General features: G+C 63.7%; 8 protein-coding genes across 8 annotated transcripts; all 8 read right to left on the bottom strand.

The window, feature by feature from the left end:
* Nucleotides 1–2,243: 2,243 nt before the first annotated feature.
* Nucleotides 2,244–4,070, bottom strand: LINJ_03_0620 (conserved hypothetical protein; the record flags this gene model as incomplete). Its single annotated transcript, XM_003392157.1, has 1 exon — nt 2,244–4,070. One exon carries the CDS (start codon nt 4,068–4,070, stop codon nt 2,244–2,246), a length of 1,827 nt encoding a protein of 608 aa, XP_003392205.1.
* A 741-nt stretch (nt 4,071–4,811) lies between these two features.
* LINJ_03_0610 (conserved hypothetical protein) lies at nt 4,812–5,798 on the bottom strand (the record flags this gene model as incomplete). The annotated part of the gene is made up of 1 exon (XM_003392156.1): nt 4,812–5,798. The coding sequence occupies one exon, from the start codon at nt 5,796–5,798 to the stop codon at nt 4,812–4,814; it is 987 nt and encodes a 328-aa protein (XP_003392204.1).
* Nucleotides 5,799–7,423: 1,625 nt separating this feature from the next.
* Nucleotides 7,424–9,451, bottom strand: LINJ_03_0600 (mitochondrial; the record flags this gene model as incomplete). Its single annotated transcript, XM_003392155.1, has 1 exon — nt 7,424–9,451. One exon carries the CDS (start codon nt 9,449–9,451, stop codon nt 7,424–7,426), a length of 2,028 nt encoding a protein of 675 aa, XP_003392203.1.
* Nucleotides 9,452–10,316: 865 nt separating this feature from the next.
* LINJ_03_0590 (kinase-like protein) lies at nt 10,317–11,366 on the bottom strand (the record flags this gene model as incomplete). The annotated part of the gene is made up of 1 exon (XM_003392154.1): nt 10,317–11,366. The coding sequence occupies one exon, from the start codon at nt 11,364–11,366 to the stop codon at nt 10,317–10,319; it is 1,050 nt and encodes a 349-aa protein (XP_003392202.1).
* A 1,048-nt stretch (nt 11,367–12,414) lies between these two features.
* On the bottom strand, nt 12,415–13,632 carry LINJ_03_0580 (putative arginine N-methyltransferase; the record flags this gene model as incomplete). Its single annotated transcript, XM_003392153.1, has 1 exon — nt 12,415–13,632. The coding sequence occupies one exon, from the start codon at nt 13,630–13,632 to the stop codon at nt 12,415–12,417; it is 1,218 nt and encodes a 405-aa protein (XP_003392201.1).
* A 652-nt stretch (nt 13,633–14,284) lies between these two features.
* LINJ_03_0570 (putative DNA repair helicase) lies at nt 14,285–18,322 on the bottom strand (the record flags this gene model as incomplete). The annotated part of the gene is made up of 1 exon (XM_003392152.1): nt 14,285–18,322. One exon carries the CDS (start codon nt 18,320–18,322, stop codon nt 14,285–14,287), a length of 4,038 nt encoding a protein of 1,345 aa, XP_003392200.1.
* A 1,866-nt stretch (nt 18,323–20,188) lies between these two features.
* LINJ_03_0560 (conserved hypothetical protein) lies at nt 20,189–20,725 on the bottom strand (the record flags this gene model as incomplete). The annotated part of the gene is made up of 1 exon (XM_003392151.1): nt 20,189–20,725. One exon carries the CDS (start codon nt 20,723–20,725, stop codon nt 20,189–20,191), a length of 537 nt encoding a protein of 178 aa, XP_003392199.1.
* A 412-nt stretch (nt 20,726–21,137) lies between these two features.
* LINJ_03_0550 (putative quinone oxidoreductase) lies at nt 21,138–22,136 on the bottom strand (the record flags this gene model as incomplete). Its single annotated transcript, XM_003392150.1, has 1 exon — nt 21,138–22,136. One exon carries the CDS (start codon nt 22,134–22,136, stop codon nt 21,138–21,140), a length of 999 nt encoding a protein of 332 aa, XP_003392198.1.
* Between the last annotated feature and the right edge of the window lie 1,609 nt (nt 22,137–23,745).

The following is a 23,745-nucleotide window of genomic DNA, read 5'->3' as shown; positions in this document are numbered from 1 at the left end:
TACGTCACGTTGATAGACGTTGTCGTCTCGTTCTCCGTCCTCTGTGCGTGCGTGCGCCTGGTAATGCCACGCACACGGAGACAGGCAGGCCGGCCGGCCGGCAGGTAGATGGATGGATAGACGAAGAGGCGTGAGGGGGAGAGAGAGAGAGCAGCGCAGCGCAGCAACAAAAACGAAGAGCACGCACACGCAGACAGCGTCAGGCCGGCAAACACACAAGAGAAAATAAACGGATGAGGAGAGGAGAGGGTGTAGAGCAGCCACTCTGTGTTTCTCTCTGCATGCGGGACCTCTGAAGGTGCGGCTACAACACCCGCGCAGGCGTGTGCAAACCCTTTCGCCGCCTGATCAATGACCTCCCCCTACCTCAGCGTCGCGTAAGCGTGTGCCGTGGTGAGGACGAATGCAGGTGAGTCGTGGCGTTCGGATGCAAGACAGGATGGTGGTGGTGGTGTGTGTGTGTGTGTGTGTCGGGGCGGGGTTCAGTGGCGGGGGTGGGATCTCCAAACAACCAGCAAACACACAGGATGCAGAGGCACGCGTAGCAGCGGAGGGGAAGGAAGCAGAAGGGGGGGGGGTTCAGTTATCAAAGAGTGGGCGACGTAGAGATGAGCGTGCAAGAACGTGTGCGGGGGCGTGGGAGAGGCGGCAGAAGGGGGTTGCTGCTCGCGGGTATGTGTGCGTGTGCGGTGTGCGGCAGTGAGCCGACGAGAGGGAGCGAGACAGAGAAGTAGGTCGGTGGGTAAGTGGGCGGAAGCCTAGTAGAAGCAGTGCGTGCGCATGCCGGTGTCGGCGGGAGGGAGAGGTTCATATCGACGGGTGCGTTTTATGAGTGCCCTACACGGGGACAAGCGCATCCGTACTCAAAGAGGTATTGTGTAGCGCGACCACAGCGGAAGGGTTGGGGGAGACGCCCATTCGCTCACTCGCACCGACGTTGGCCAGTACGCCCCACCCCCCTCCACCTATCCCACGCATGCCCCACAACGTACAACGTCGCCTTCACCACTGTCGGCGTCTATCGTTCTTCCCGTTTTACTCGTTTTCTTTGTTTCCGTTCGGTTCTTAGAGCGCGAAGTGAATCATCTGCGACGCGCGCGCGTGTGCACCCCCCCCCCCCCTCCACAGTAACGAGCCGCCACCACGTGTAACCGCACCATCATCGGCATCAAGCCACCACCCTTCACTATGCCCAGAGTAGCACCAGACGTCGTGGGGGGGGGACGCAGGAAGACGTCACGGCCTAAATGCGCCTCCTCCCCCTGCCACGCCCCCAAAACGTCACCGGCATCAACAAACGACTCCCACACGAACCCGTGCGTGCGCGCCAGCATTCCCCCTCTCACTCACCACTGGAAAGCCAGCAGCACCCACCCGCCCTCCTCTCCCCAATCTCTCTCTACTTCGCCCTCTCCCCTCTCCCCCCGCTGACCATTCGCAGAGCCTCACGGGTGCTGCCGCCCTCGACTCGTCAGAGGGAGGAGGAAGCGTCAATACCATCGACGTTCAGACAACAACACCTACTCGCAAGAGGACGGGCGAGGCGCGCAACGACGAAAAAGCCTTGACTTCCACAGCGGCCCAACATCACCGCCACCGCACCTGCGCGTGCGTGTGTGTGTGATAAACTCTCATCTTGTTTTCGTCCGCGGTGCGTTCATACCGTCTCGCTGCCATACATCCCAGCAGGAGCTCAAACGCCGCGCGAGCCACCCGGCCCTGCCCCACAGCACCCCATCGCGTGGTGCCAAGCAGCCGTAGACGCGCGCGTTACCGCTCGTCGACCGCCCCAGCGTCCTCTCGGCACCGCCTCTGCCTCGAACTCCACCCACCCAGCTCATAGCCGCTCCCCCATCATGTGGATGGCACAGACGTGCTCACTGTCGCAGACCACTCCGACACCACGCCGCCCGGGACCTCACCCCCCCCCACCTCTGTAGCCGCCAGAAGCGGTTCGGCATTGGCAGGGATAGGGGATGGGTGGGTGGGTGGGCTGCCTGGCTCCCCCGCACGCACAGAGAGAGAGAGAGAGGTGGTGGTGCCTGCGGCCACCAGAGAAAAAGCGAAGGAGAAATCCACCTGGAAGAGCAGAGGACAGGAGGGAGTGAGGGAGAGGGGAGGGCAGGTGAGACTTCTCTGGCTCCCTCCCTCATTCCTTCCCCCCTCTCCTCTCCGGCCCATCGATCTCACCGTTGCGCCGCGACAACAGCCGACCGCATTAGTGGTCCTGATGATGGTGCAAATCAGCATGGCAGCGCGTCCATGCGCTTGAGCAGGTGCACCACCTCGTGCGATGCGGTATTCGCCTCCTGCTCCGACCCCACACCCGCGAGAAACTCATAGCGTAACTTCTGCAGGAAGACGTGCTCGAGCGAGGTGTCGCCGAAGTTGTACGTCACGGCCTTGTTCGCCGACTCGAAGAGCCCTGTGGCGTACAGGTAGTCGCGCGTGTCCGCGTACATGCATGCCATCGTCATGAGCGTCGACGCCGCGGGTGCGTTCTGGCGGAAGTCGGGGTAAAGCATGCGGTTGAGCTTGAGGGCTCGATCGAGGGCCTCGCCGGTGCGGCGACGGCACATGTCCAGCGGCAACTCCGACACGTTCCGCACATCACTGAAGATAAGCGAGGACGATGTCGCCACGGTGAGCAGCGGGTTCAGCGAGAAGAGCTGCTTTGCGAGAAACACCGGTGAGTCGCGCGTGGTCGTCGCCTTAGGTCGCGGCGCGCCGAGCAAGAAGGCTGCGTAGCTGCGCAGACAGCACGTGTACGCCTCCACCTCGAACCGCTGCTCCGCGAGCTTGCTCTCCGACATGATGGCGTCTCCATCTAGCGTTGTGTTTGGCGGGTCGGCGTAGTAGCCCGCGGCGTCCGTGAACATATTCACCACATCACCATCGACCTGGCCAGGCGCCACATCCCAGTCAAAGACGCGGGCGGCGATCTCCGCCTGCAGCAGCATGTAGAGCCCGAGTTCCGGCTCATGCGTGCGCTCCTTCAGCCCGTCGAGCAGCAGATTCTTGCGCTTCGTGAGAGCGTCGACGTAGTTGGCCGCCTCTTCGATGCACCGCTGTGCGTGGAGGAGGTGCCCCGTGAGCGGAATGGTGAGCAGTCCCTTCAAAACCAGCAGCTTCGGCCGCAGCCAGCGCAGCTCCGGGCGCGTGCTGCCGTGCTTGTCGTACGCCGCGGTGGCGAGGCGCAGCAGCTCTTCCACGCGGTCTTGGACAATGGACAGGGTCAGGTATGCACCCTCTCCGTCGTCACCGACAGCCATCTTCCACTCAGCCGGGCCAAGTGCACCTTTGGGTGGGGATTGTGCCGAAGATGATGATGTGGCATTGCTGCTGCTGCTGCTGGCCGTCGTCGTCGTCGACGACGTTTGGGAGGAACCGGCGCCACCACTGGTAGCGGGAGCGGCTACGGGGTGGAAGGGACGCGGATGCAGCGCGCAGAACGCCTTCATGAAGTGGCCGACCAAAACACAGGACGTGTCAAGCTGCTGCACATCAGACTTGTCCCAGGCGTCGTAGTAGAGCAGCGGAGCGGCTTGCTGGAGGATGGCCTTGGGCACGTGCATGCGCTTCGCATACTCAGAGCGGGGCAGGTGCTCGCTGCCGTTGAGCATCTCGAAGCGGGCGGCGTAGAGGGGGCGGAGAAGGTTCGCCACCGTGGGGTTGCGCACCCCGCCGACGCTGTTGAGGATGTCGATGCCGCGCTCCAGCAGCAAGAGACTCTTCGCGTTGTCTTTCTGCGCCTCGGCCACGGCGGCATCCGTCGTGGGCTGCGCGGTCGCTGAGACGGTCGTCGTCCACCGAGTCGGCGGTAGCGCACGCGACATGGCGCTCTCCGCGGCCGAAGTAGAGGTGAATGCAGTGCTCTCCGCACGAGATGGCCGCGAATGCCGCGTCATTAGCCCGACGGCGTCGATCAGCTCCGGTATACCTGCCGCGTTGACGTGCGTGTCGGGGTGGAAGCGTGGGAAGTAGAAGGCCATCTCGACCGGGTGCTGCATGAAGGACGGTACACTTGTGTGTCGCACATCCGCGCAGCAGCGAAGCGTTCGGCGCAGCATGGCAGGCGGTGGTGGCGGCGGGGGGCGGGGGGAAGCCCGTAAGGGCGCGCGAAGAGAAAAGCGGGGAGGGGGGTGGTAGAGCAACCAAGAGTGGCGTGCGCTCTCTCGTCCGCCGCCGATGATGCGTGTCGAGCACAGCCTCTCTCCTCTCTCCTCTCCCTCTCCCCCTCTCCAAACAACGCAACGGCGGAAACAAGTTCGCCGCCAATGACGCAGCGAGGGCGTTGGCAGGCGCTGGCCGAGTCCGTGTTGTCCGTAGCACCCCGCCCTTTACTTCTTTCCACACCAGATCTGCAGAAATAGCGAGGCTGCACACTGACGAAGCCGCCTCGCGATGTCGGCGACGCGTGTATGTGTGTGTGTGTGTGTGCGGGGGGGGGCGGGCGGGTGTAATGATGTCGATTGTTCAGGAGAGAGAGGATGTTCGAAAGATGCGGACGAGAATCCAGAAAACACCGCCGCAGCGCAGGGGATTTCACGACGGGAATGGGGGTGGGGGAAGCGGCGTGAAGAGAGCCCCCCTTGGTGTCCTTTACGAGCCACGGACGGACTTCATTTCTCATGCGATATCCTGCTCTCCGCAACACACACAGAGACACGTTGACACCCTTTAGTCCTCCTCACGTACGCGGGCGCGCACACACACACACACACACACACACATATATATATATATGCACAGAGGCATCGACATCACTGGCTGACGGAGCGCACCGAAAAGCTCACCGACCACGCCTTTTCTCACTGTGTAAAGCGCAGCTGCACCTTCTCTTCGATGCTGTCCTGCACCGTATCAGCCATGTCTGCGTAGCCACGCTTCACGGCACCCTTCGGGATCGTGGCAAGTTGGCTGCGGCGGATGAGCTCGACACGCTCCCAGAAGGCCTCCTCATCACGGCGCATCTCCTTCCGCTGCTCGCTCAGCACAAACAACTCATCAACGCGGCTGCCGCCGTTCGTTGCAACCTTAGGGTCCACCTCGAGCTGCAGCAGACCGGGTGCGAAGAGCGGATGGACGGAGCCGATCGGGATGTTGGCGGGGTCGCAGTCCTCGTCCCGTAGCACCGTGATCGTCTTGCGGGGCTTCTGGTCCGTGTGCGCGCCATCGCCACCTTCCCCCGCGTCTTTGAGTGCCGCATCGGGGCGCCGGTAGCGCGCCGGCTGCGGCACGCCGAAGCGCACTGCCTGCATCCACTCCGTTGCCTCGAGGTTCTTCAGGCCATCAAAGGGCCGCGGGTGCAGCGTGTTGGCGTCTTGCTCATACCAGTCGCGCAGCCTCGCCTCCGCGAGCAGCTGTGGGTTGCGGCGAAGCGAGCGGCTGTGTGCTTCCTCCTTCGCGGCTCGCACTTTCTGTATCGCTTGCCACGTGGCAGCCTGGATGCTGGCGGACAGCTTTACCAGGTCGATCCCCGTCTTACCGCTCGCGGTGGAGGAGGAGGACGACGATGACGAGGGGCGCGATGGAGAGACGGCGGCTGGTGCTGTTGGTGTTGCTGCTGCTGCTGCTGCTGCCTCGGACTCGTTGTCTGCCGCGACCTGGTAGTGCGGCTCCCAGACCGCGCGATCAAGCATCCGTAGCCCCACCACGGAGCCGTACGCGGTGCAGGTTACCTCAATACCATTGCAGACGCCGGTGAAGGTTTGGCGAACCAGCTGCCGATGCGCCGCTTCGAGGAAGAGGCGGTGCTTCAGGGTTGCCACGAGATGGTTCGTGTAGCGGAATGACATGCCTGGTGATGAGTATGCGTGCGTGCGTGTGTGTTGCTGCGCACGCGGACGAGTGTCGTCTTACCGAAGCTCTATTCGTCTCTCGCAGACGCTTTTACGATGCGCCGCCGCTACACACAAGAGGAGGGCTGCTGTGGAGGTGTGGTTATGGTAGTGAAGACGGTGAGCAGGAAAGGTGGGCTAGGGTGAGAGGAGAGGAGACGAGAGGGAGATCAAGAAGAGGGACAAGGAGGACGTCCAAGCGGGGAAGCCACTGCATGTGTGAGCAGTGCGTGGCAGAGAGCAGGAAGAGGAATAGAGAGAGATGTAGGAGGGGGGAGGGCGGCAGCTCGTGAGGGCTCCAGCACACACGCACACGCACACACACCCAAATACCTGACGCACGTATCATCCGATGAGCCGACCGTTAACTCCGTCTGTAGCGTCGAATCCACCACCGCCCGCATCTCGCCTAGTCTGTGCCGTTCCTTTTACCACCTCACAACGCCCCTCCTCGTTTTTTTCCCCCGCTCCTCTAGTGGGCCACAATCCGTACACTGCCTTCCGCGCCGGGTCTGTCGGTGTGCGCGCCTCTGTTCAGCCGTCAGCGAAAGCCTGTGAGTAACAACACAGACACCAACACTGCCGCACGCCACATAAGTCTGTGGGTGAGACTACACAGCACCACCCACATCAGTCAACCATTACCTCGCGCCGGACGCAGCGCTGCCGGCCCGCACCCTTCCGTCCACCGGTTAGACAAGTTGCCCAGAGGAATACACACACACACACAGGGAAGCATCGCCAGAGCGCGCATAGGCACATGCGTGCCTGTGTGTTCGCGTGTGGGTCACGCGCCAGCGACTTGAACAACCCCGCGCCTCCTCTCGCCATGCAGCCCGACTACGGATTCGATAACCCCTCCCCTCTTCCTCCTCCTCCTCCTCCTCTTCCTCCTCTTCCCTTACACCCGTCATCCCATCCCATTCCATCGTGCACATCCTCATCACCAGGGGCCGTTGGGGTGGGAGGGGGATGGCTTTGTTTTCTCCGGCGTTTCGCACCGCATCCGAAACTCGACCAACACGCGAGAGTGACCGGAGCGGAAGGGGCTGTCGGGGATGCTCCTCGGAAGGATTGCCCACCTGTGTGTGCACCCCCCTTCCCCGTCCACGTTGGACGGCAGCTGCGTCGACGCGAGGAGTGTCCGATGAGGGCGGCCGTAGAGCTTCGGGTCAGTGTGTTTCTGCGCGTACGCGTTTGCGGTGCCATCGGTGGTGTAGCCGCGCTCCTCTGCTGTGGCAGACGGTAGCTGGAGGTTCGGCTTCATCACCGCCCACGCGTCCTTGCACTCGAACCCGCTGGGGAGATTGTAGAGCTTGGCTGGGCACTCCGCTAAAGTCACCAGGCAGCACACGCGAAAGCCTTGTGCGTAGGGGCCCCACTTCGCGGTGTGCTGCTGGTGCTGCTGCTGCATACCACGTTGGAGAGCACCAGTCGATGCCTTCCCGTCCCAGTCGCGTCGGCGCTCCGCTGTGGCAACTGAACTGCGTGTTCCATGCCAAGATGCGCAGCGATCCTGCCGCTGGCGCTGCTTCCGTTTTCTCTGCGGAGGTGGGGAAGGCGGAGCACGGCATCGACGTCCATCAGTCGGCCATGCCGCTGCGGGTGGACTCCGCACCAACCTCGCCCCCTGCAGCCGCGATGACGTCACCGCTGTTGCTGCTACCGTTGCTGTCGATGAGGCGCAGCGTCGCCGTGTCAGATGCGTTGAGGCTGTACCGCACGTTCATGGCCTCTGCCTTGATGCCAAGGTGCACGCCGTAGTACTTCCACCCCGGCGGCGGCCCGCGAGCACCGGCGGTGCGCACGAACAAGTGCGACGGAAGGTGAGCGAGAGCAGGGTGCGGACCGTTGTGGCCAGCATCATCGACCGCGGCGGTGCCACTACCAGATCGACTGGCCAGTTCCTGACTGGCCTGCTGCAGCACGCGACTGAGCACCCGCTGCGTCTTGCGTACGGCCTCGTGGATGTTGCGCGTCTGCGTGATGTCCGACGCCACCTCGTCAGGAAGGGTGTGGCCGCGAACGTACAAGGGCAATACTTGGTTCACCTGCTCCGCCCGCGTGGCGCTGAGGAGGAGCGTCTCGACGCCGGTCAGCCCAAAGTGCCGTGTGCGCTGTGGGCTCAGGTAGATGCTGTCGCTGCCCTCGCCGGCACCGTCAGCCGAGTTCGCCGTTCGCTGCTTCGCTTCGCGGCTGAGGAGGTAAGTCACGTGCTGTAGGAGCATCTCCGCAGACAGCCTCGGGAACTTGTCCAGGAGCACGGTGCCGTTCAAGGCGGCGGTGCTGCTGCCGCCACTCGAGCCATCTGCCGGATCGGGCGTGGGGCTCCACGCTTGAGACGGAACGCCGCCACCGCAGAGCAGCCCGTGTGTCTGCAGCGTCATCTCCAGCAGCGTGGCCGCGTGGGGGGTGGGGCGGTTGCCGGCCGGCAGACCAACGTGGGCTCCGGACAACGCCCGCACGATGCGCACGAGCAGCTGCTGCAGGGACACTAAGCGCAGTCGCAGCCCTGGCTGCTCAAGGTGAGTGCCTGTAACGGGCTCTTCGTCGAATAATACGCTGCGAAGGCGCCGGACGTTCTGCGGCGGGCTCGGCGCTGCGGCGCTGTGCTGTTCCTTCTCCATGTCCACGTACGCGTCCAGCACGTCCGCGAACGGCGTAGTCAGCACCTGCGGCAGCCCTGTAGTGGGATGACCATTGGCCAGAAGGTAGAGTAGAACTAGATCCGTACGGACAGCGGCCAGGCGCCGCTGCAGCGCCAACGCCGCGCCACCGTCGCCGTTCACCTGCTCTGGCGCCGCCTTCAGCAGGTGATCCAGCCGCATCCATACCATCGATTCCTGCAGCGAGCAGCTCTTCAGTTCTCCCTGCTGCAGCGTTACGCTTGTGATGTTGCGAAACGGCGTCATACCAACAGCCAACCAAGCGAGCTCGGGCCCGCCGACCAGGCAGACTGTGTCCTTCGCCGTGACCGTGGCGTCGAGGAGCGGTGGGAACGTCGGAGGCCGGAGAATGCGAGTTGCAAGGTCCAGCAGATAAGCGCTCATCTTGCCCTCTGCCAGTCCGGGGGTGGCTGGACCGCTGATGACGGCCTCCGAGGGCGGGGTGCGCTGCTCCATGGCCGTGCCGCGGAGTTTCTCTTCCAGCAGGTAGGGCATCGGCGAGGCACAGCTGCGATATACCCTGGAGTCGTACCGTCGGCCAGGGAAGAGGCGTCGATGCTCGAGCATCCAGAGCGGCTCGCTGCCGTCTAGCAGGAATGCGAGGCTCTTGCGCGGCTGGAGGCGGCGCAGGATGACGGTCTGCAGCTGTCGATGGACATTCTTCACCGTTTCGCAGTCGCGTTCGTGGCCGACCAGGTCGCGTGTGAGGTAGCCGAGGGAGTTGGCGAAGAAGGAGACGTCGATGAGCACGTGATCGAAGGGCCACTGATTGCGGTGCTGCACCGGCTGAAAGGCGTCGGCGAGTTGGAGGGAGTTGCGATAGCTGATTGCGGGACCGCGTAGATCACCACCACTGCTGCTGGTGCCGGTGCTGCTGATACCCCCCATGCCACCGCTGCCGCCTACGCCGGCGATGTGGCACAAGTACCGTGTCACGGCGTACATGATGTCGAAGGAGATGTATCCTTGTGTGTGTGTGTGTGTGTGTGTGTGTGTGGGTCTGTAGAGTGGGTGCAGCGCAGGAGAGGGGCTGGAGGAGGTATTCGACAGCGCCCACAAGCCGGATGCTCCTCAGAGGTAGACACGTACCTACACGTACGCACACATGTGTGTGTGTGCGCGCGCGTGTGCGTGCAGGATGTGAAGATCACCACGTTGCCAACAACGGAAAAGAAGGACACACCCACAACGGCACCGATGGGGAACAGAGTACGATCACGCAGAGACGAGAGACAGAGAGAGAGAGGTGGTGGTGGAGTGCGCGTGGTGCACGCATGCGTGCCTCATCCCACATCCGCGCGGCACTGGAATAGAGGCGACACGACGGACAGAGCAGAGGCAGAAGAAGAAGGGCGGCCGTGACGGTGCACCGTCGTGGCGGTTATCCAAGAAAGCGTGGCGTGGGTGATGCAGTGGTGCACCGCAAAGGCTGATATCCCCTCCCCCGACTCGGAAAGAGGTGCGCTCGCGTGCCGCACTACGGTCCCTTCGGTGAAGACAGCGCTTCATCGACCGCTCCTCTACCACCGCTCTCCAGGCCTCCATCCCTCCACACCAACACCTCCTTCACGGAGCCGCAAGAGGCGAGAGGATAAGGGGTGGGGGAGGGGAGGGGGCCAGGAGAGTGGTGGTAGAGTGCAGCTGAGTTGCTGCTTACGCTCTCCCCTGTGTGTGTGTGTGTGTGTGTGTGGGTGTGCACCCCGATCAGCCAGTTTATCTACCGTTGCGTCTCTCTCTCTCTCCTCCTTGTGCCTCCCACGACGGTTCACCTCGCTCTCTACCTTCCAGTCACGCTCGGCTCGCTCTCCCCTCACGCCATTGTTCCAGCGCCATGCTGCACGGCCGCTTCCGCTGCCAAGTGCTCCCGCAACGTGCGCAGCACCATGATGTCGCCCGCCTCGCGCGGTGTCATCTCGTGTTCCCAGACGCGGTGCGCCATGTTCTGCATCTCCAGGTTCGCCATCCGCCGCGCCTTCGCCAGAAGCTCCATCTCGAAGTAGTTGTAGAAGTGCTTCGTCGATTGGGCGCGGCGCAGGTGAGCGACCTGGCCGCTCTCGAGGCGTGTGTTCCACATCTGCATCATCGCCTCCCACAGCTCCGGCACGTTCGTCCCTTCCTCGGCGGAGACGGCGATGACCGGCTTCTCGAAGCCCTGCTTTTTCTCCGTGTACATGACGGCGCGGGCGTAGGCGGACGTGGTCTGCTGCACCAGGGGCTTGCGTCTGCCATCGTTTTTCGTGACAACGACCATGTCCGCCACCTCGACGACGCCTTTCTTGATGCCCTGAAGCTCATCCCCGCTGGCGGGCGGCACGAGGAGGATCATCATATCCGTGAGGTCCTTGCACTGTGTCTCGCTCTGGCCAACGCCGACGGTCTCGACAAAGACGACGTCGAAGCTCGCGGCCTCGAAGATCTCCAGCACCTCCCATGCACGCGAGGTGACGCCGCCGAGGTGCCCACCGGATGGCGATGGACGGATGTACGAGTTCAGGTGCGTGCCAAGCTTCTCCATGCGGGTCTTGTCACCGAGGATGCTGCCGTGCGTGATGGTAGAGGATGGGTCGACAGCCAGAACGCCAACGCGCATGCTCTTCTTCTCGCACAGGTAGTATCCGAGTGTGTCCAGGAGGCTTGACTTACCGGAACCGGGGCTGCCAGAGAGCGCGAAGCGCGGCACGGTGCGCAGCGTCGCCATCTGGTGAACCTCGCGGAGCAGGTTGCCCAGGCGAATGGAGTCGGCAGGGTTGGAGCTCTCGGCAAGGGTGATGGCCTTGGCCAGGGCGCGGCGGTTGCCCTTCATGATGTCCTCCACCGAGATCCGCTGGTGGATGTGTGGGCGAGGGACATGGCTTATCATTGCTTCTACGGCGTCATGCACGGCGCGTGACTATATAGATGGGTGCCGCGTTGCGTGGCCCGCACCTCTCGCTCCCACAGCGACGGGTGGCGTGGGGTGGGAGGAGAAGCGAAGAGGGACCGCGAGAGCCCGAGTGGATAGGCGACAGCACGGCACACAAGGTGCCTCTGAAAGAAGGCTTTGGGGTGGGTGGGTGGATGGGGTGTCGACGGAGTAACACGGCAGAGAGAGAGAGAGAGAGGAATCTTCGCTTGCAAGATGCAACCGGCAGGTGGTGTGTGTGCGTGTGTGTGCGAGGAGCACACCGAGGAAGGGAAGTAAGCGAGGCGCACGCTTGCACGTGAGGTATCGGAGAGGACACAACAGCCGTCTATAGGAACACGTCGATAGAGAAGAAGGGGTGGGGATAAGAGAGAGAGAAAGACTGGAGATGTTGGCGAGTGGGTGTCGTGAGATGGAAAGGGCCAAGGAGGATCCGGAGACGACAGCCATCCGTCCATCCACGACCCCCCTGCCGCTCTGTGAGGATACGGTGGTGGTTGGGTGGACACTGCCAGGTTGCCTTGTTCTCTCTCTGTGTTGCTGTTACACGGGCGCATGCGAAGGTGCTGCTCCTGTTACGGATGTTAAGCTTTATATGCATCCACCACCGATGCTCACATACGTGGGGCTCAGGCATCGCCGCCTCCTCCCTCATCCCCACCGTGTCCAGCGGCGTTGACGCCTGAGTGTGTGTGTGTGTGTGTGTGCGAAAGAAGGCCGACTTGGAGTTGGGCGGTTGCCATCCGCCCATCCCCACCGGCAGCGTCGACACAAGCACGCACACACGCAGAGACGCACTCGACTTAGGGAGAAGCACGAGAGCTGGGGTGGGGGGGGAAGCGAAAGGGAGGTGCGCAGACAAGCTCATCGGAGCGGTGGCCCCAGTGGCGCCCGTGCCCCCGCCACCCTTCCCCCTACCTCCCGCTTGCCTCCACGTGCACACACGTACACACGCGACCGCGCATGTGCGCCGCTGCACCATCCCACTCCCCCTCCGCATGCTTGATTAGTAGGACTGGTAGTAGTATGTGCCCGAAGTCTCGATCGCCGCCACCTGCCCTGCCGTCTTCGCTGTCACCTCCACTACCGTGATCTTGCCACCCTTGTCCGCCGGGGTGTGGATGCGCAACGTGCCCTGGATCTTCTCCCCCGCATTCACCGGCAGGGGCTCACGCAGGCCGACGCTGACCTCCGTCCAGTTGTTTTCGCCGCCGGGGCGAACCGCCAGCACAAAATTGGCGCCGGGGTTCGTCTTGCTCGTGAAGGCGGCGTCCAGGTAGAAGGTGAGGTAGTGAACCGTCGCGTTGCGAGTAATGCTCAGCGTGAAGGCGGCCTTGTACCCTCTCTGCGCCACCGCAGTCGGCACCCAGCGGTGCTCGACGGGGTTCTCCTCTTCGTTGTCGCGGCTCGCCGCGGCCTGGCTCGCCTGCGCCTCGTAGGTCGCCGTCTCCTCCGCCGTCAAGCCCTCCAAGGTGTCCATGTGCACAGTGTGCGCCAGGCACGGCGCCGACACAATGTTGCTGCCGGGGATAGCGCACATCTCCACCTCCTGCCGCACGAGCTCCTTCATCGGCTCCATCTGGAACCCGTACACGTTGCTCCAGAAGTCCTCCGTGTCCAGGCGGAATGGGTAGTCCGACACGGCGACCACGTGCAGGGAGGCGCGGTTAGGGCAGAGCGCCCCCGACGCCGTGAGAAGGTGGTCGCGGGCGTAGAGGGCGTCCGTCAGGACTCGCTCGTTGAGCAGCAACGGCCCCATCCACTCACAGAGCACGTAGTCGAACTTCATGTCGGCCGGCAGCTGGTGCAGCGCGTCGCACAGACGGCCGCGGATAAACAGAATGTTCTTCAGACCATTTTGCTCAGCTACGACGCGCGCCGCGTCCACGATGGCGGAGCTGTCGACGCCGATCACCATCTTCGCCATGCCGCGCGCTGCCAGCATTGTGTACAGCCCCATGCCGCAGCCAAGATGCAGAAGTGTCTTGCCGCGCACGTTGCGGAAGATGACCTCGTAGGCGCGCAGCCGCTGGTGGTCGTGGATCATGCTGATATTACTAGAGATGCGCGCGGCGGAGTCGCCGTACAGGCTCTTCGATGTCGGGTGCTTCTCCGCATCCGTGGCGAGCAGCGACTCCGTCAGCACGACCTTGCACGCGTTCGCTGAGCGCGACGCGCCGCGCTGCGTAGGCGCGCCCGTGCGCATGTCCCTCTTAGCCGGCATCGAAGGTCACACGAGGTGAGGCAACAGTTCTGTGGAGACAAGTTCGTGCGCGTGTGTGCCTGTGAGAGAGAGGGAGAGGAGGGAAGGGAGCGCGACGAAGTCGATGATGCCGGGCGCAACGGCGCAAGGCAACTCAATCTGTGAGAGCAGCTTGGGCTTGCGTGCGCGCGTGCGTGCGTGCGTGTGTGTGTGTGTGTGGCCGCGGGGAAGAGGGAAGAGCGGCGGATCAACAAAGAGGGAAAGAGGCGAGGTGGAGAGAGGCGAGGGGGTGCGGACGACGTCCCGGATGCTGAGGTGTGCGTCTGTGTCTGGGGGGGGGGGTGTCGGACTGCGCATTGGCCGTTACGTGAGCGTGTGCGGGAGGGAAGAGGCGAAGAGAGCGGTGACACCAGCGCCGCTGCGCCTGCGGCTGCAGTCCACACGACTCCACAATATGCAACCCACACATGCGCACGCTCGCGCTTGCTCACGTCTTCTGCGTCTTGTCGTTCATTACTGAAAGCGTGCCCCGATACCGAGAGCCGCCAGCGCGTCCTGCAGGCACCGTGGCGGATGCTGCTGCTCCCGTCATTCGCGTTGCTGTGGACGTTACTTCCCATAACCTATCGACTTCACGCGGGTTTGGACCATGCTTTTCGGGGAGACAGTCCGCTCAGCCCTTCGGCTGCCGCTCCGCGAAGAACTCGCGGACACCGCTGAAGCATTGGCCGAACGTCTGCGCTACGCGCATGGACGGCTGCAGCCACGCAGAGACGCGTCGGCGAGCGTCCGGCCGCTCCGTGTACCGCGCGTCGAGCAGGATGATCGTCGCGTAGTCCCCGGCGTGGCGGATGCAGCGGCCGATGCACTGGTTGACGGTGCGCATCATGCTGTCCATGTACAAACCCCACTCCTCTGCGCACGTGAACGGAGACGAGGATGTGGGCGAGGGCGTGGATGCTGAACCTGCCGTCCCACGCATACCGCGACGATCCGCGTCGGCGTTCGTCCTTAGCCGTGTCGCGACAATGTGCTTTAGGTTCATCTGCAGCTCCACGTCGGTGGGGTTCGCATACGGCATGCCAAGCACGACGACGGCGCGGCCGAGGTCATCGGCGAAGTTGATCCCCTCCGACAGGCGACCTCCCATGACGGCGAACAAGAAGGCACCGTGACGAGACGACTTCTGCCGCTGCTGGGATGCGGCAGCTGTACAGACAGACGAGGACGCGGTAGTCGACGACGGTCCCGGCGCACGCTCAGCAGCGCCGTGATTGTCAGGTTCACCGCTGATCCACTCCTGGTACTCGCGCAGAAGCTCTGCGATGGCCTCGCCGCCACCTCCGTCTGCTCCGTTGGCGGTGCCCCGCCCTCCGCCGCCGCCGCCGTTGCGCGTCTCCTTGAAGATTCGCTTTACGTCGTTGATCTGAGCGTAGTAGCCAGTGCTCTCCAGCACGGCCACGACGGTGTCCATGACGTCGTACGACGTGAAGAAGCAGATGGCGCCAGCGGGCGGAAGCACTCGGGCGAGGTTTAGCAGCGTGCACCCCACCTCCGCTAGCACACGGTGGGCGTGTGGGCTGATGATGCTGCTGACACCGATGCGTGGAGAGCCGGTGTCGTTGGACGTACTTGCGGCATCGCTTCGAAGACCGAGCGCCTGCTGGCTGAGCTCCATCCGAAGTCCGCTTGGTCCGGCACCGAGGGCCCATACTTGCACTGACGACGATGGCACGACGTGGCCCTCGGAGATGAGGTGAAAGGCAGACGGGCCAGGCGCGGGTGCAGCACCGCCCTGCAACGATGCGCCGATGCGGTGAGCGTAGTCGCTGCCGCCGATTCCTTCAACAGTCACCTCTACGGCCCCTCGCTCACTCTTGTTCGCGGTGCCAAAATCAACGCCAGCGTCGCTACCAATCATTGCCTGCGCGGGCAGCAGCGGCCCACATGTAAAGGCCAGCGGCTGCATTGTGCCGCCGGCCAGCACCACAGCCCTCGCCTCCAGCACCAGTGGGGCGAAGGTGTACATACCAGGCTCTAGCTGTATAATCTTCAGTGCCCCCTGTCGCGCGGCGCAACCTGCGGGCCGTGCCGGTGACACTGGTGACAAGGATGGCGGCGTCCACAGCACCCTCGTCGAGGTGGTGTCGGAGACGTACAGTGCACAGAGAAGTCGCTCGACGCACTGCAGCGCCTCGGCCGTCAACGCGCGTAGCTGCACGGGGTCAGGCGGGGCGGCTGCGCCTGCGTACGCTGCCGCCGTCATCGCCACACCGGCCGGCTGCAGCTGCTGCGAGAGGTATTCCGCGAGAAAGAGGCGGGGAGGTGCAACTTCGTCCTCAGCTATCTTCTTGTGATTGTCGGGAAGGTCAAGAGACGCCAACAGGCGCCGCTGCCGCTGTGCCTTATTGCGCGCATCGCTGACGCCTACACCGACGCCGCTGCCACGCTGCCGCTTCATGCCAGCCGTCGAGCCTGCGCTGCCGTCCGTGCCGCTGGCGATCGTCATCGCTCTCGTCGCTGTCGAGACCGACTCTTTTTCCTGCTGCAGCTCCGCATCCAGTGTGTAGGAGACGAACCCCTGCAGCTTCATCAACAGCTGCGAGTCGACCAGGAAGGTCAGGAACGCGTACACGTCGACGCTGTCGATGCCGGCATCGAAGAGAAATGCGTGGAAGGGTAGGACACGCGTGTGCGTGGCGGTTGCCAGAGTCGTCGTCGATGGCTGGGGGAGTCGCGCGAGTGGTGATGACGGCGCTGAGAGCGATGGTGCGACGTCGCCTTCTCCGCCCCCACCCTCCCCGAGGACGGCAGCAGAGTCTGCGCGCTCGCAGAAGCCCAACAGCTTGCTAAGAAAATGGACCAGCTCGCGAAGCCGCTGCTTGTTACGCGTCAGCAGTCGCGACGCGTAACGCGCCAGGTACGTCTCGAAGAGCCGTCGAGCAAGCAGGAGATGCCATGGGGCGACGGTGACGGCGCTGGCCGAGCGGCAGTGATCGGCGATGTTGTGCGCCTCGTCGAATACGAAGATGTCCCCGCAAAGGGAAGGCGGTGCGCTGCGCGCCATCGTACTCCATATCGCATCCTCCTCTTCGTCGCCCCCGTTCACATCGGCACCACGCTGCTGCTGCCGTCGCCGCCTGAAGGCCGCCGTGGCCGTGACACGCTGGCGCCGATGATAGAGAACGGTGCCGAGGGACGGGGGGCTATGCGGTGCGGCATCGTCTTGCAAGGCGCCGCCACCCTCAGTCGCCGGGGTGGATCGACTGGGCGTCGCAAAGAGCGCCGCCGCCTCTGCTGCCGTCGCCGGGTTCGTTGCTGCGCCGCCGAGAAGCACCGCTCGCTGGCCCTCGTCGAGGACGTAGCCGTACGGGATAAATGCCACGTCGGCTCCCCGGAGGAGGAGGCGCGTGGCGAGGTACGGGCACGCCTGCAGCTCCGCCCCCAGTCGCCGAAGGCGGTCCATGGTGTAGACTGAAGAGTGCGGGCCACCGTTGCCGGAAGCACTGGCACCGCCGCTGGCGGCGTCGGCGGGGTCTGTGGCCGCATCCGCACGGTGCTGTTCGTCACGCAGGTACGTCATCAAGGAGCGAAGGTGCGACTCGACACAGTACACGCATCCCTTGTCGTCCTCCAGCTGTTGCTGCACCCCAGTGGCATCTTCGATGTTGCGTACGGCAGGGCTGCCGGTGAGGTGAGGCGGCTGATGTTGCGGGTGCTCTTGCTTCTGGCGCCGGTACTGCCGTCCCTGCTTCGAGCGCTCGAAGTGCATGGCCTCACGGCAGTAGTAGTTCAGGCGGTCATTGTTGCCGCCAGCCTTGCGACGCAGGGCTGCGTTCAAGCAGAGGTGCGGTCTGCCAGCCACGTGTACGGCTGTGAGACGGCGCGGCTGCTGCTGTCGCGAAGGCTTTGGTGGTGATGCTGCCGCTGGAGGACACGCATGGGTAGGAGAGCCCAAGGACTTTGAAGAGGTAACACGGTCATCTGTGTTGTTAGCCCCCATCACCTCTCCCGCAGTTCGCCCAGCTGCGCTTTCCAGCGGCTCGATTTTGCGCTGCCGCGGTCGCAGCGGTAGCCGGGCAAAGGCGGTGCGCTGCAGATCCTCCATCAGCTGCTGCAGCTGCGTGTGGGTGCGGCTGGCAAAGTAGACCTTCGGCTTGCGCAGTGGAATGAGTGTTGAGAGCGCCATCTCAAGCTGGGCCTCCGCGTCGTCATCGTCATCACTCGCGGATGAGGACGAGGATGATGATGACGAAGACGAAGAGAGTGAGCTTGCGCTGCGCAGGTCTATGAGGTCGTCACCACGGAGCCCCGTCTTCATCATTGGAAGCTGCTCTGCATACCACGCGAGGGGGTCTTGTGTGAGCAGAAAGTCGTGCTCGTCACCGCTGTTGGTCAGCTGCTGCTGGAAGCGCATGAGCTTGCGGGCCTGCCGAATCTGCCGCCGCTGCGCGCGAACGCGTGCGCGCCGCTCTCGACGCACCTGCACCATCTCTTCCTCCAGCTGTCGTTGACGGAGCACTTCTTCCAGAGTCGGTGAGGGCGGGGAATGACTCGGAGCGGCCCTTTCCGACTCATGAGCAGAAGCGGTCGCCATCGCAGCGGGTGGCTCAGCAACTACGCTGCTGCCGCTCGCGCTCTCTGTTCCGTCAACATCCTTAGCGTCTTCAACAGGATCGAAGAGATACGAGAGGACGCTGTTCAGCAGCATCTGCGACTTGCCGGTGCCGGTCGGCGATTCGAGCACCGCTACGCGAGATGAAAAGCTTCTAATACCGCTGGTAGATGCTACCGTGGGCGATGGGGGCGGCGAAGTCCACGACACTGTGGCTGACGCGGCGTGGCTCGCCCGGCATCGAGTGCTTGTGCACTCCGTGTGATCGCCCCCTCGATGCTGTTCAAGGTAGTCGCGGAGTGCTGTCATGGCATGTTCCTGCAGCGGATATGGCGCATAGGGGAAGGGTATCTGATAGGGGCCGACGCGGGGCATCGTGCCGCGAAGTGGAGGGGATGGAAGGATGGAGGCAGCACGCGCCGACGTGCGTCTGTGCGCCCACGGAAGATGCGTCTCCCTCGTTCTCTATCCTGATCGGTTCTATGACGTCAAGATTGTGTATGCGTACCAGTGATGTGTGACGACGTGGAATGCGTTGGCGCGTACTGCTGCCCCCATCAAGAGCTAAGTCGATGAAGTTGCTGGGGCAGCATCTCCCACCCACTCACGCAACTCGCTCTCCTTGCTTACCCCCGCTCGGTACGGCAACGGCAATGGTGGTGATGATGATGGGGGCGGGGCGGCGACAGAGAGAGAGAGAGCAGTGCGTGTGTGTGTGCGTGCGTGTGCAGCTCTTCGATATACTTCGAGCGTTGCATTCACGAAACAGCATCGCGCACGCAGACACAGGGACACCCCGTAAGAGTGGAAGGGACACGAAAAGGAAGGACGGATGCAGAGGCAGAGGAGCATGAGGCTCATCGCAGACGCACCCTTCGCCGAAGACAACATGCTCTGCGTGGTTGGCGGAGCTATCCTCGTGGTCCCTCCACCTCACCTCTCTCTTCGCCTGCCGCCACCGGCCCGTCTCTGCGCACCCCATCCCCCCTCCCCCCGCACGAGGCGCGGAGAGAGGAGGAGGAGAAGGAGACGGGGGGGGGTGAATGGAGTGGAGAGACGGCGGGCAGCGCCCCGACGATGCCGCAACGTGCTCGTAGGCCCTTGTGGCCTCCGCCGCTACCGGCCTTCGTTGTGATGTCTCCAATGTTTTTAATTTTTTTTTATGTGGCGCGAAAACGCGGCTTAAAAAAAATAGTTCGTCGCTGCGTTACAGACGACTGTCGCGTGCGTGTGCGTGTGCACGTGCGATGAAGAAGCGTGCAGTATTACGCGTGGGCGCGAATTGCGTGATGGCGCCGCAGTCACACATACACAGACGCATGCGGCGAGCATCCGACAGGCGTGCACGCCTCGCCATGATGACCGAATCTTACGTGGAGGTTGGTCGCCGTTGCAACTGTGCACTGTCTCTCTCTCTAGCCTTGTTTCTCCACCACTTCTACTGAGCTTGCGCGTGCGCATGCGCGCGAGGGTCGCGCACGGAGCACGTGGGTAGCGTAACGATGCGCGAGCCCCACCATTACGCGGCTGATGCGTTTGCGGTGAGAGGACAGTCAAGCCCGCAAACCACATGCGTGATGGCCACCTTCTCCTCCACCGTTTCCCCTCCGCTGCTGCATTTCTTGTCCTCCGCTCTACCCTCCCTCATCCGTCGCTCGGCTAAGCGAAGCCATCAGGCGCATGGGGGCGTGTGTGCAGACGGCGGTGGGTGGGTGCGTTGGCGTGAAGTGCTAGCGAAGGCGGAGGACGAGGAAGAGCGGCAGCACCTCAGCCAGATGAGTTACACAGAGATACATCACCACAGCAGATACGGCCACCAGCGACCATGCACCGCTTCATCTCGCCCCTCTCCGCCCTGTAAAGGTGTGTACACCGCGCCACACAGAAGACAAGAGCGGACACAGCACACACAGACTCAACGCCACATGCCGACCCTGGATGCGTGCACGTGGGTCTCCGTTGCTACTTCTTCGAGTGCTTCCTCTCCTTCTTGCGCGGCTCCATCACGCTCGCGTCGTTGTCCTCTATCGCTTCGGCAACAGCCTCGCGCTCGCGCTTCATGCGCTCGTGCTTCTTCTCCGTCACCTCCTCGGCGTTCATCATCGTCCGTGCTGACTTGGTCGCGGTCTTCGAGGTGGCACCGTAAGTGGCGCGCTCCCGCTCCATCTGCCGCCCCATCTTGCTGCGGAAGTCGATGCCGTCGACGTCCTTGTCCGTTACCCCGCGTGGGGCGAAGGTGCCGCTGCTGCCGGCCGCGTTGGCCGCCGTCTCGGGCAGCGCGAGCAGCACGTCGGTAATCTCGCAGATTGGCTTGTCGTCGTCGTCCAGAAGCCAGTAGCCCCCGGAAAGTGATGTGGGTGATGCGGCATTGAGGGTCCAGCTCTTCGCCGCCACCGCCGCGTTGCCGTTTCTGCATGGGAACCAAAGGCGTTGGTTGCGCAGCTGCACATCCACCAGCGTGTGCGGGGCGTCGCTGTTCACGAACTTCAGCAGCTTCATCCCGCTTCACAGTGGGCCCTTGTGGTGTGTGTGTGTGTGTGCGACCGCGATATGGATTCCGCGACTTTCCTTCGGCTGCAAGGGAGGGGGCGAAGCAGGGTGAAGGAGTGGGTAGATGCAGGGCCGGAGGCGAGGTGCGAGCGCGCACACAGCGAAGGGAGGGAGGGAGAGAGAGAGAGGGGGCGGGGGAGGGATGTGCACCTGCGTGTGTGCGAAGAGACGAGGCGAGAACGGGCCGCAGCCAACGCCGGGGCACACGCCTCAGAGCACTAAAACCGCTTGCTGCACGTGTGGCGAAACACGCTGTCGATGGCGCACAGAAGGGGGCACATGATATCTCTTTGAGCGCGCGCGCACACACGCACACACACGCACACACACGCACACACACACCTACTGCATCCGCTTCTTCTCAGTCAATGCACTTCAACAGCAGCTTGCCCGTTGTCTTGCGCGACTGCAGGTCCGTGAGCGCCTGTGCCGCTTCATGCAACGGGTACTCATGGCCGATCGTCAGCTGCACCTGCTTCGACGCCACCCACCCAAACACCTCGGAGGTGCGGCGCTGCACTTCCTCGGGAGTGCGCATAAAGTCGCCCAGCGTCGGCCGCTGCAGGTACACGCTGCCCGCGCGCGACAGCTCCATTGGCGAAACTGGCGGCACAGCGCCGCTCGCGTTGCCGAAGGTGATCATGTAGCCGCGCGGCCGCAGCACCGATAGGCTGCCGGCAAAGGTCGCCTGGCCCACACCGTCGTACACTGCGTCGACGCCCTGCGGCGCGGCCGCGCGCACCAGCGGCGCCCAATCCGGCGTCGCCACGTAGTCGATCACCACGTCCGCGCGGCCTACCGACCTCGCCAGCGTCGCCTTCTCCGCGCCGCCACAGACGCCGATCACGCGCGCTCCGCGCAGCTTCGCCATCTGGCACACAAGAAGCCCCGTCCCACCGGCGGCAGCGTGCACTGCCACCGTCGAGCCCGGGCCGCACGGGTAGCTGGAGTCCACCAGATAGTGCGCCGTCAGGCCTTGGCACATCACTGCCGCCGCCTCCGCGTCCGTCACCTCATCCGGCACTTCACGCAGCGCAGACGCTGGCGCCACTGTGAAGGCGGCGTAGCTGCCAGTGCAGCCGGCACCACCAAAATAGGCGACACGCTTTCCGAGCATCGTCTCCGGCACACCGGCGCCGACCTTGACGACTGCACCTGCGCCCTCCTCGCCCACGACGTACGGCATTGCCGGCTTCTTATAAAGGCCGCTAAGGAAGTAGGTGTCAATGAAGTTCACGCCAGCGTAGGCGTTGCGCACCAGCACCTGACCCCCCTCCAGCTGCGTTGCGTCAGGAGTGTGCGAGGACGGACGAACCGTGAGCACCTCAGGCCCGCCGTGCGCCGTGGCAATCACCTCCATGGCTTGTGTGCCGGTGTGCTGCCAAGCGTGTACAGGTGCTCGAAGTCGACAGAGAAAAGCGTGAGTCCGTGTGACGACTGGCTGAGTTCCTCGGCGATGACGCGCGTCGGCAGAGACACGGAGAAGATGGAGAGAGGAGAGAGGCGCAGGTGGGCGAGTGAAGGGTGCTAACAGCCAAGCGCACGTGCGTATGTGTGTGTGTCTGAGGGTCGTGAGCCGAAGTGGACAGGACGATGCCAGCGAGCCGCTTCAATCCCGCTGCGTGTTGGTGGCTAGGCCTGCGCAGGTGACGCCATCGACGTCGTTCCGCTTGTCTTCACCGTGCCGGTCCACTTCGTTCCCCTTTCTCCCGCTCGCGTCGGTACACACACGCATACACGCACGTGTATGCACGTTAGTGGGGCTGATGAGAGAGCAGAGCGGATTAAAGAGAGGGGGGGGGAGCGGCACTTCCACCGGCCCCCGGATGCAGCGACCCCTCCCACTCGTGGGGGCGAAACAACATGGCACCCCATCCTAGCAACGACGCGTCCGATACAAGGACCGCTCCCGGCAGCACACATCTCAGGGGTGCGACCGCGCGGCTTCCCAAAGCCCCCTCTTTCCCCATCCAAACTTCCCGCTCACATGTCACCGAGGTTGGCAGACGGGCCAGCCTTGCGCCCTGCAGGAGGCAACGGTGCAGCGACGGCAAACAGCGGCGTACTCACTAGGCCGCCCAACGGCACCCATGCGCTGGGACGCCCGTGACACTCGATGCCTGGAGAAGCCTCGACACAAGCCGCTCCATGTACGCCACCGCCATCGCATCCCATCGAGGGTGATCGCGAAGGCGTCACAGAAACGTCGGGCCCCGTTGCACCGTCTGCTGACCGTGGTCAACGGTGACACCGACGGATGTATACAGCGTCCAGGTGGCCAACTGCTCGCCCAAAAAGCGGCACGGGGCGGATCCACGGGCGCTGTCGATGCGAACCGCCACCGTCACGCGCCCCCCTCCCCTCGGGGCACGGAGTTCCGGCTGATCCACTGCCGGGCCGCCGGCGAGAACACGCGTCGCCGCATCTAGGAGTCTTGGGGCTCACGCGGTAGCCCGTTGAGCCCGACCTTCGAAGGCGCTGTGTGCCCGCCGCGGACATCGCTCTACCTGAGCCCGTGGCTGCTGCCGTGCCTCCTGCTCGATGCTCACCACATGCTGCGTGAAGAAAGGCAGCCTGGCTGTGCAATGTGCGCCTCCCGCTGCCCCGCCTCTTGGTGGTGGCGCCGCTCGACGGCCCACTACGCTGCCATCGTTACATGTGCCCGGTGCGCCACCGTTGCCTGCATCCGGCGCCGACAAGCCCTGCGCTTCCGGCAGCCGTCGTCGCAGGCGTCTGCGCCAAGTCCCCCAGGGTGTCCCCGGGTGCGATCTGCACGGAGACGCGGGTGCGCTCGTCGAGGGAGACCCCATCGCCATCGGGTCCGCAGACCGTGAGCATGCAACCGCCCATCCAGACCCGAGCCCGACACGCGCACACCGAGCGCGACGCGTGGCGTCGGGGGGTATGCAGCGAAGCAGCGCCGCTACAGCGACCACTCGTCGCGTGTGTACTGCCCCATTCGCTCTTGA

Source organism: Leishmania infantum, chromosome 3 (genome assembly GCF_000002875.2).
Source record: "Leishmania infantum JPCM5 genome chromosome 3".
Lineage (NCBI taxonomy): Eukaryota > Euglenozoa > Kinetoplastea > Trypanosomatida > Trypanosomatidae > Leishmania > Leishmania infantum.
This window is presented reverse-complemented; position numbering and strand designations above follow the sequence as displayed.